The sequence below is a fragment of the Pelobates fuscus genome, chromosome 9 (genome assembly GCF_036172605.1).
Source record: "Pelobates fuscus isolate aPelFus1 chromosome 9, aPelFus1.pri, whole genome shotgun sequence".
NCBI classification, from domain to species: Eukaryota; Metazoa; Chordata; class Amphibia; order Anura; family Pelobatidae; genus Pelobates; species Pelobates fuscus.
The window spans coordinates 10,532,549-10,544,669 of NC_086325.1; the positions used below are offsets into that span (position 1 = coordinate 10,532,549).

At 40.3% G+C, this 12,121-nt stretch overlaps 1 protein-coding gene across 1 annotated transcript in view; it reads left to right on the forward strand.

The window, feature by feature from the left end:
• Positions 1-2,006: 2,006 nt before the first annotated feature.
• The window catches only part of LOC134572275 (cytochrome P450 2G1-like), a 39,996-nt gene continuing 29,881 nt past the window's right edge, over positions 2,007-12,121 (forward strand). Inside the window, exons 1-3 of the mRNA XM_063431145.1 lie at positions 2,007-2,304; positions 4,900-5,062; positions 7,335-7,484. Coding sequence (XP_063287215.1) covers positions 2,125-2,304; positions 4,900-5,062; positions 7,335-7,484 — 493 coding nt within the window. The 5' untranslated portion in view covers positions 2,007-2,124. The remainder of the gene's footprint in view (positions 2,305-4,899; positions 5,063-7,334; positions 7,485-12,121) is intronic.

Consider the following 12,121-nt stretch of genomic DNA (forward strand, 5'->3'; position numbering starts at 1 on the left):
TGCTGGATATCTGACTTTTAACCCTTTTCCTACCAAAATTAAGCAAACACATTTTTTTTATTTTAATTTGAATAATTAGACAATTATACAGGAAATATTTCTCGTCCAGGTATCCTACATTCCAACATGGTCTCCAAACATGTGGTTCCATCTGCATCAAAAATAATTAGATCTGCAATGAAAGAAATGTCACTTCAATTACTACAATGCTGGAATTTATTTATAATTTGGAAATTAATTAATAAACTAAATAGAGCTAAATTGTGACAGCCAAACATTTAAAGTTTAAGAAACACCTGTCTATGTTTATAAATACAAGAGATGTCAAGAATAGAGGAGACCTATGGTGGGGAGAACAGTATGGGTGAAGGACAACCCTAACTTTTATTAATGAACTAAGGTGATGATAACAAAGTTCATATGACATACAAGTGTCAAACAGGAGAGCCATACAAAACAAAACAAAGCAAGACCCCTTAGACTCCAATGTGATGGATAAACCCAGGACAAGACTATTTTGAGTCCTAGGCAAGACCAGCAAGATGCACCCCCCCAAAAAAAAAAAAAAATTGTCAACATTTTGTCTCATTTTCTCCTCCAAGCCCCTTTGTGTCTAATTTTCCCACCAACTCCTTTGTTTGCCACCCCCTTACCCAGACCCTTTGTGTCTCTCTACCCCCAGTGCCCTTGTGGGTCTCTTCCCATCCTTCAGCCCCCCAGTGTCTCTCTTCACCCAGCTCCTTTGTGTGTCTATTTTCTCCCCCAGTCCCTCTGTATGTGTCTTTGCCCCCCCCCAGTCCCTCTGTGTATCTCTTTGTCCCCCAAGCTTTCTGTCTGTCTCTTTTTAACCTAGCTCCTCTGTGTGTCTCTTTGTCCCCCCAGCCCCTCTGTGTGTCTACATAACCCCTCTAAGCCCCTCTGTGTGTCTCTTTGTCCCCCTAAGTCCCTTTCTGTGAGCCTTGTTACCACCCTCCGCCCTTTGTTTGCCTCTCCTCTTCCTCAGCCCTCTATGTGCTTCTTCCTCCCCCCTCAGCACTCTGTGTGCCTCTTCTCACTCCCCACCCCAAGGCGGCTACTTAGTCTGCCTAGCGGTCATGCCGACCCTGGTCAAACCTCCATTAGAGGTAGGAAAAAATACAAAGACCACCAACAGAATGCAACTTGATAAAATCGCTTATCGAAATTGAGGGAAAAAAGCTGTAAATCTGTGACAGAGAGATATTATATTCTGATGTTTATTTCAAGTGCTTTCCATGCATAAAAGTTATACGAGCAAAGGTCATTTTGTATTGATTTGTACTGAGATCTCATGATGTAATCCAACTTTCTAGCATTATAATTAGTAGATAGTGGGTGGGGGCATAGGGAGGTTTAAAACCTTCCTAATAGTAATATGAAGGACTTGTTGACCCTGTAAGAGTTTTCATTGATTTATCAGAATGATTTTTAATGGGGAAGCTGCCTAGCAAGTACATATTTAATACTTTGCACTGCTGAGGATTATTTTTGCATAATCGTATGCTTTAGCCCTGGATGGTACACGTTTATTCAGACCTTAGTGAATAATCATTAAAAAAGAGAATTTAAACAAACACTTTTCTGTTGGAAAAAGTTGTGGAGAGATAGATAAACCCGTTGTGTCTCAGAAAATAAAATGGTGTTTATCAAAAGAGAATGTTAGGGTGCAAAAACATAAATAAATAAATGAAACATTCTGATAGATTTAATAAATTGTAACAGCAAAGTGGATTTAAATGTGTCAGAGACTTTACTAAATCTACCCATTATGTTTACATTGTGTTGCCATTTTTATCAAACTACATTCCTACTAGCCAGATAAAAGATTGGAAAAGCATTAAGAATTGCCACACATGAAATCAAGCTTTTATAGTCTACACAGAGACATGCACATCAATGAGTTAATCTCCAGGAGAAGTCATTGTTTGTGTGGGAATATAGGCCCCTTCCTGGCTCCTTCAGATTGTGAAATAAACACGGTGTTTATCTAGAAACTCCAGTTGGCCAATAGGACGAGTCCCATCAGTGAACTCTGGAATCTGGAAGCTAGCACTTGGCCGCAGTCCATATTAACACTGTGAAGAATTTCACCCAAACCCCAGAGACATGGAGTCACTGAGCTTCGGAACAATTCTCCTGACTGCCTTGATATCACTTTTAACATTGTATTTAATATGGGGCCACGTATCTACAAGACGCAAACTTCCCCCCGGTCCCACCCCTCTGCCGCTGTTTGGAAACCTCTTGCAGGTCAGGAATGGACAGATGGCAAAAACGCTGATGGAGGTTAGTCTGACCTATTACAACATGTGAACACACCTTTAACCCCTTAAGGACCAAACTTCTGGAATAAAAGGGAATCATGACATGTCACACATGTCATGTGTCCTTAAGGGGTTAATTGCATTCGGGAAAGAGGCACTTGTAGCTAATTCACTAAATTGTATAAAAAGTATTTGAGTATCTTTCACAAGTAACATCTTTAGATCTGGTGAACTAATCCTTAATGTTTGTATTTCCAAAATGTTATCAGTTAAATAAAATTATTAAGATATTGCAATGCTCCATTATTTAGCTGTACTTCACTGCATTAAGTTTAAAGAAAATAAGGAGTTCGGGCCACACCAAGAACATACATTTCTAACCAGTTTTGCTGCCATAGAAACCAAGATGTATTCAAATTACATGTTAAGTTACAGCGCACACATAAAAATTTTTTTTTTAAATTTCATAAGGCTGCTTAAAATTATCTATCTCACCAAACAATTATGGGGATTCAATTCCACCGTATGGCCATATTGTGTTAAGTACACCATTACGTCACGGTACCCCAATATCGGTGGGTCCTACTCTAAAATTGTTAAAATTAGCGTATGATTATTGGTAACCTCCTATTACTCCCCATAATAATTCCTCCTATTACTCCATATTATGCTCCTATATCTCCTCCTATTACTCCATATACCACCTCTATAAGAAATCCTCTTATTACTCCATATTATGCTCCTATAACTGCTGCTATTATTCCATATAACCCTTGTTATAGCTCATCCTATAACTCCATATAATCCTCCCTATAATAACTCATCATATTAATCTATATTATGCTCCTATAACCCCTCCAACTACTCCATATTATGCTCCTATAACTCCTTATATTACTCCATATACCACCACTATCATAACTCCTCCTATTACTACATACAACTCTCCCTATAATAACCCTTCCCATTACTCCATATTATGCTCCTATAACTCCTCTTATTACTCCATATACCACCACTATCATAATTCCCCCTATTACTCCATACAACCCTCCCTATAACTCCTCCTATTACTCCATATAACCCTCCCTATAACTCCTCATATTACTCCATATAACCCTCCATATAACTCCTCCTATTACTCCATATAACCCTCCCTATAACTCCTCCTATTACTCCATATAACCCTCCCTATAGCTCCTCCTATTACTCCATATAACCCTCCCTATAACCCCTCCTATTACTCCATATAACTCTCCCTATAACTCCTCCTATTACTCCATATAACTCTCCCTATAACTCCTCCTATTACTCCATATAACCCTCCCTTTAACTCCTCCTATTACTCCATATAACTCTCCCTATAATAACTCTTCCTATTACTCCAGATTATGCTCCTATAACTCTTCCTAGTGCTCTGTATATCCCTCTCTATAATGCACCTGATTGCTCTATACAGTGGTGTATCCTGGTTTTGTGCTGCCCTAGGCAGGACAAAACTCAGGCGCCCCCCTCCCACCCACGCCACCCTCACCCAACCCTCCCCACCCGCGCCACCCCCACCGAACCCTTCCCCCGTCCCGCCTTCTAAATACACACACACACACATTCACTGACAAATACGCATACACTAGGTAACAGAAACACACTCACTAGCAGACACACACACAGTCTAACAGACACACACACAGTCTAACAGACACACACTTACAGACACACACACTGACATACACACACACTAACACACACACACAGACCCACACACATACAGACATACACACACACACACACATACAGACATACACACACACTAACAGACACACACACAGACACACTAACAGACATACACACACTAACAGACATACACACACACAAACACACACACAAACTAACAGACACACACACAGACCCACTAACAGACATACACACACTTACAGACATACACTTACAGACATACACACACACACTAACAGACATACACACACACACACACACTAACAGACATACACAGACATACAAACACACTCAATCACTCACATATTTAATACATTTTTTTTTTTTTAATTTAACCCCCCCAGCCTCCTTACCTTTGGGAAAGCTGGGGGGGGGGGGGATATCTGTCTCCCTGGTGGTCCAGTGGCTGCTGGGCAGTGCGGGTAGGTGGGCGGCCGGCGAGGGAGCACTTCCTCTGAGCGGTCTGCTCAGCTCCCTCGCGCGCCGCAGAGTGATGCTGGGAGGCGGAGCCGGAATATGACGTCATATTCCGGCTCCCAGCCTCACTCTGCGGCGCGCGAGGGAGCTGAGCAGACCGCTCAGAGGAAGTGCTCCCTCGCCGGCCGCCCACCTACCCGCACTGCCCAGCAGCCCGCCGGCCGCCCAGCATGCCTTGTTAGCCGCAAGGCTAACAAGGCATTTGGGGGCGGCTTTTTTTGCCGCCCCCTGAAAAATGCCGCCCAAGGCAAATGCCTTGTTTGCCTCGCGGCAAATACACCCCTGGCTCTATATATGAACTATTTGAACTATGAAGTCTTCCAATGTCTCTATACAAAGCCTCATATTCCCCTTTATATCCCTTCCTATAATTAAATCTAAGTTTGTGTAATTAATTGATTTACAGCTGAGTAAACAATATGGCTCTGTTTATACCTTTTACTTTGGCCTGCGTCCGGTCGTTATATTCTGTGGTTATGAAGCTGTGAGGGAAGCACTCGTTGATCACGGAGAAGATTTCACAGGTCGTGGTGAGCAGCCCACCGTGGACAGAGTCTTCCAAGGTTATGGTAAATAATCCTCCACAACCGTTTGACTTCACCAATTGTCCTTCTTAATTAGCTGTTCATATATGACTTTCTATTACTGAAAATAAATCCATAAAATTTAAGAGTTATGGTGGAAGATAACAAATGTAATTATGTACAATTATACTGATAACGGAACGCGATATTGGAACAGGATTCCCAGAATGCTATGCCACAATATGCAAATTATCTCACAGTGTATAACTCTCAGATCACAGCCTACATTTCTGTTGGCTTTCTTAACCTTTCCGTTTTATGTAATCAGCGGGCTGATACTGTGAAAATGTATGTAAATACGGACTGGTATAAAGAGGTAACCAGCAGCAATCAGAGTTTTGATATGAACATTAGTCTAGAACTGGTAATAGTTTGCAGGATAGATCTGAATAATCTTATTCCGTGATGCAGCAATAACCTGATGCTGTCTTCAATAAGGGATCATTGAGCACTATATATTCCTGTGAACCCACCACCCTGTTACCGAATGTAAGACCCTGTATGCTAGGGCAGGTCATCTTGCTATGAAAAAATTATTAGATTGCTACCAGGTAGAATATTTTTCAGTTTCTATCATTCACATAGTTAAAAACGTAGCTTACAATCAAAGGTGAATGCCCCAGATTATCAGATACTAATGTAAAAAAATGGTCACGGGGGTCCCGTTGTGATCATGTCCCTAAATCCCCATGGAATAGGAGATCTGAACACTGAGTGATGTAGCTCTCTCTTTCCTTCTTCCACCTAGATAAGATGTTAAACAAAAATGTGGTAGGCTGCAAAATCACTCACCCGCTCTTAGTTGGTGTAGTCTATCAGGCTTCTGTTGGGTTCTATATTTCTTCCCTTAAAAACCTTGCATCAACCTGACCATGTTCCCCTATCACATGACTGTGCTGGGTCCTACTGTGATACCATCAGGGGCTGTGATGCATTGGCTGACTGGTGGTACCTCTCACTGGACAAGGAGATTCATTTTGGGACGAACCGCAATTCAGCCGCATTTGGGTCAATCGGATGACCGAGCCAAAATTTACAGAATCACGAATGCACAATGACTGAGCATGCTTGGCTTGGGGTTTTATGATTCTGGATTTGTCATGAAAAAGTGACGATTTCACAATCACTAAATGTTGATTTTTTTTTACACTGACCAAGTGAGAAGTGACCAACAGAGGGAAAAAAGGAACAGTAGTAAAAAAGCTATATTTATATATTGTATATTGAATACATTTATAACAAATAAATATAGTTTTTTTTACTGCTCGTCCTATTTTCCCCCTATTTGTTGCATTTTCTCCCTTATCTGTGAACCAGGTGGGGGAAGGGGATACTCTATTAGAGTATTGCTAAATATATACATACAATTATATTATGTATGTATTTTGCAGCACACTGATTGACATTTTTTCATGCCTATTTTGATCTTCTGATTAGGTTCTTGGTATCTCGATTTTGAAATTCTGCCGAATCAACCGACCAAAATTTGTGTGTCCCAAAAAGTTTCTATTTTCAGAAAAAATCTTTGTCAGCCAACTTTCTGATAGCTTACATACTTTGATGGCACAGTTCATCTTCTCTTTTTGCACCCTGTACATATAAAATCTGAGGTTGTGTATTATGGCTAATACTATTCCGAGCAGCTACAGTTAAGTTATTTTTTGTTATCAATGTAGCTGGAGCACTAACTGTGCTCTATAGATGTGTGTTGTTATATCATAATGCAATGTATGTGTTTTCTTTGTGTTTAATGTGTTTTATGTTGATGAGATTTCCATAGTATGTGTGTGTGTTGTCATTTGAATTCTACGTACAGCAGGGCAGCACTTTCCAAATAGTAACTGTGGGGTGTACAAACCAACACCATTGAAGTGGTGGAACGCTATGAGATGTAACACTTACCCCTAAGGTAAAAGGCTACACAACATAAGTGGAGCTGGGGTAAAAAGAGACACACAGAGAGCTTGGCGGACAAAGAGACACACAGGGGGACTGGAGGAGAAAGAAATATAGAGTAAACACAAATATAGTGTAGTATGACCAGTGATAAATGTGAGTAGTGATACAAATGAATAAACTCACATGTGATAGAGCCTCTTGCGATAGGCTCAAATCTCATAGCCGACGTTTGCTATGGTGACAGAGTCCCACTAAATAACAGCAATAATCTAGTACAAGAAATCAATGATAATCAATCCGAGAGGATTTCCAGAAGTAAATATGGATGTAACGTGATTGAATTCTGACTGTGTTCCAGGATTAATCACGAGTGAAGGTGAACGATGGAGGCAGCTCCGACGCTTCTCATTATCAACTCTGAGAAACTTTGGTTTGGGGAAGAGGAGCATTGAGGAGAGAATTAAGGATGAGGCTCAGTCTCTGGTAGATGAACTTAAGACATACAAAGGTAGGTTGTAGTGTGCACTTACAACATGTTATAACCATTTCTTGCTTTAAAAAAATGGAATAATTTATATTGAGACAATTGTTTAAATATGTTATATGTTTCCTATGTACAGTAAGACCAAAATAATTAACCAGTGTAACTGGACTGTAAAGTTCGGGTTCATACCAAACATTAGGTTTTTTGGACCCAGGACCCGAACACGGACATATCACTGTATGTTCAGGTTGGAGTTCGGTGTTCAGCGATTTTATGGCTCATTTTGAAAGGCTGCAGGGCCGCCAATCAACAATCGTTTGACTCGTGTGCCCTTAGAAGCCCTCACAGCCATGCCTACTAATGGCATGGCTGTGATTGGCCAGTGCAGCATGTGACCCAGCCTCTATATATAAGCTGGAGTCGCGTAGCGCCGCACGCACATGTGGTCTTATTAGTGTAGGGAGAGAAGGACAGCTTAGGAAAGAATCCTGCAAATTAGTACATTAGTGGGGTGGGGTGCACTTCATATCAAATAAAAGAGTCAAATAGAGAGTCAAATAGAAGCTTCAAATACCGCGGTTACATTGGAGTTTTAAAAAGTAATTTTTATTTTGGTGCTAAATAGTACATTAGTGGGGTGCACTTCATATCTGAGAGTCAAATAGAAGCGTCTAATAGTGCGCTTATTGCGCAGTGGTAAACATTCTAATTGTTTTGCTGCTAAACTGCTGAATAGTACATTTTTACGGCCTGTTCTTCACATCTGAGAGTCAAATAGAAGCGTCTAATAGTGTGCTTACTGCGCACTTGTAAACATTCTAATTGTTTTGCTGCTAATCTGCTGCTTACATTGGAGTTTTAAAAAGTAAATTTAAAAAAAAATGTTTTGGGCACTAAATAGTATATTTGTGGTGTTCACTTCATATCTGAGAGTCAAATTGAAGCGTAACTTTGATTCAAATTTACTATATTGGTCACTTGTAATATTGTTTCATACCTACAACACTTGTTAAACAGATCTAAGTGATAGAAAACAGATTGATATTTTCTACACTAGAAACTACCAGATAACCAGCTGCTATATTTAACCCCTTAAGGACCAAACTTCTGGAATAGAAGGGAATCATGACATGTCACACATGTCATGTGTCCTTAAATAGCTAAGAGGTACTTCAACAATATTGTAATTCTGGGGCCATACCCTCACAAGTCAAACTGAGAGGTCAGTTTATAGGAAAAAGTGTTGCCTGGAGGAAATTCTAAAACAATTTACATATGTCCTTTGCAGACTTTACATGCTGGAAAAACACAGGTGCCAACTGCTGTGGCTTTCTGCCGAATGCATACTGGCAAGGAGGGCAGGGTTGAGGAGTGGGTGGAAGATGATGTGGAGGATGATGAGGTCCTAGACCCCACATGGAATCAAGGTCATGTGAGTGACGTGTGCAGATTGGAGGTAGAGGCGCTGGTCACACAGAGGCACCAGCACAGCATAAGAGGGAGCAGGGTGCAAAAGCGGAGCGGCCATCCCCTAGCACTCGTCGGCATGTATTAGCTTGAGAATCACCGTGGTAGGTGCAGAAACTGGCATCGAAAGTTGATATGGATGACATCCGCATGCAAAGTCGCCGCCACGGGCATGTGCGATTTGCCCGAGGTTCTCTAGAGTCAACAAAGTTCCTGCGCAACTATAATGTCAACAGCTATTCTGCGGAACAGAGTTGTCTTTTTTATATGTCGAAATATGTTGGGGGCTACCCCAATTTAACCCCTTAACGACGAGTGACGGACGAAGTCCGTCACTCAGGGGATTGCCTTAACGACGAGTGACGGACCTCGTCCGTCACCCGTTAAAATTAACCCCAGATCGCCGCAATCGCGGCAATCGTGGGGTTAATGGTGCTCCGGTCTGCCTCTGCATTAGAGGCAGACCGGGAGCACCGGATCGGGCTGTCAGAGTACATGTGCCCGCTCTGACAGCATGCCACAGCGGGCACATGTGCTCTCTATACTCACCTCCGCCTCCCTGCACTTCCTGGTTATGTGTGAAGTGCAGGGAGCCGGATCTTCAGTGATCCTGCCCCCTGGTGACAAAACAATAAAGTTAAATTAAAATCCCACCCCCCTTTACCCATTTTAATATAAAATTAACCCCTTCCCTGCCAATTGATCACTGACTACAGTGATCAATTGGCAGGGATTACATTTTACTATGATCTGATTTTTTTTTTAACCCCTGAGGGTTAATTATTTTTTTTTTTAACCCCTCAGGGGTTAAATTTATTTTATTAATTAATTTAAATTTTTTAAAGTTATAAATTTATCTAGCTGGGGAGGGTGGAAGTTAGTGGGGAATTGGGGGATTTAGTATTAGGCTAACTAGGGGTTAACGTTAAAAAAAGTTTAAAAATAAGCTTTAAAAAGTTAAAAAATTAAGTTAAAAAAAAGTTTTAATAACGTTTAAGTAAAAAATGTAAAAAAATAAACCCTTTACCCAGTCCAAATAAAAATTAACCCCTTCCCTGCCAGTCGATCACTGCCTACAGTGATCAAAATACAGATCACAGTATTATACTGTGATCTAATTTTTTTTTAACCCCTGACGATTAACTTTTATTTATTTTTTAACCCTCAGGGGTTAAATTTATTTAATTAACTAATTTAAATATTGTATAATTAAATATTTTGCTAGCTGGGATGGGTGGGAGTTATGGGAAAATGGGGAATTTACTGTTAGTGCTGCTTACTGCTAGTTAGGGGTTAACGTAAAAAAAAAGCTTAGAAAAATGTTAAATCTGTAAAAAAAAGTTTTACGAAAGTTTAGGAAACTTTAAAAAAATTAATAAGCAAAACAAAAGTTTAAAAAATAGTTTTAAAAAGTAAAAAAAGCTTTAAAAAGTAAAAAAATACATTTAATAACGCTCATTACCACTACACCTGGTACAAGCTAGCGGAAAAATGATCCCACGCTAAGGTTCAAAATATGCCTTTTAAAATACCCTGGGATGTCTTCTTTAAGAAATGGTATGGCTTTATGGGGTATTTGGTTTATATAGCCTGGTAAAATACTCTAAAATGGGACATGGGCACAGCGTAAAAATGTAAAGTTTGAAAAAAAATGGAATGGCTGTGTCCCAAATGTGCCCCTCCGATGTCCACATATACCTGGCAAAGGTACATACGGGGGTATTTTTGTACTCAGCAGACATAGCTGAGCAACATATGAAGTATTATACAGTGGTAGTACACATACGGTTTGCAAAATATACTGTGCAAACTCACTTTGTGTGTCAAAAAGTCAGAAAAAACGCTTATTACCACTACACCTGGTACAAGCTAGCGGAAAAATGATCCCACGCTAAGGTTCAAAATATGCCTTTTGAAATACCCTGGGATGTCTTCTTTAAGAAATGGTATGGCTTTATGGGGTATTTGGATTATATAGCCTGGTAAAATACTCTAAAATGGGACATGGGCACAGCGTAAAAATTGAAAGTTGGAAAAAAAAATGGAATGGCTGTGTCCCAAATGTGCCCCTCCGATGTCCACATATACCTGGCAAAGGTACATACGGGGGTATTTTTGTACTCAGCAGACATAGCTGAGCAACATCTGAAGTATTATACAGTGGTAGTACACATATGGTTTGCAAAATATACTGTGCAAACTCACTTTGTGTGTCAAAAAGGCAGAAAAAAACGCTTATTACCACTACACCTGGTACACGCTAGCGGAAAAATGATCCCACGCTAAGGTTCAAAATATGCCTTTTGAAATACCCTGGGGTGTCTACTTTAAGAAATGGTATGGCTTTATGGGGTATTTGGATTATATAGCCTGGTAAAATACTCTAAAATGGGACATGGGCACAGCGTAAAAATTGAAAGTTGGAAAAAAAAATGGAATGGCTGTGTCCCAAATGTGCCCCTCCGATGTCCACATATACCTGGCAAAGGTACATACGGGGGTATTTTTGTACTCAGCAGACATAGCTGAGCAACATCTGAAGTATTATACAGTGGTAGTACACATATGGTTTGCAAAATATACTGTGCAAACTCACTTTGTGTGTCAAAAAGTCAGAAAAAACGCTTATTACCACTACACCTGGTACAAGCTAGCGGAAAAATGATCCCACGCTAAGGTTCAAAATATGCCTTTTGAAATACCCTGGGATGTCTTCTTTAAGAAATGGTATGGCTTTATGGGGTATTTGGATTATATAGCCTGGTAAAATACTCTAAAATGGGACATGGGCACAGCGTAAAAATTGAAAGTTGGAAAAAAAAATGGAATGGCTGTGTCCCAAATGTGCCCCTCCGATGTCCACATATACCTGGCAAAGGTACATACGGGGGTATTTTTGTACTCAGCAGACATAGCTGAGCAACATCTGAAGTATTATACAGTGGTAGTACACATATGGTTTGCAAAATATACTGTGCAAACTCACTTTGTGTGTCAAAAAGGCAGAAAAAAACGCTTATTACCACTACACCTGGTACACGCTAGCGGAAAAATGATCCCACGCTAAGGTTCAAAATATGCCTTTTGAAATACCCTGGGGTGTCTTCTTTAAGAAATGGTAGGCCTTTGTGGGGTAATTTGAATTTTAAACCTGCGAAGATGCTTGGAAATTGCACTTAGGCCCGGCGTCAAAA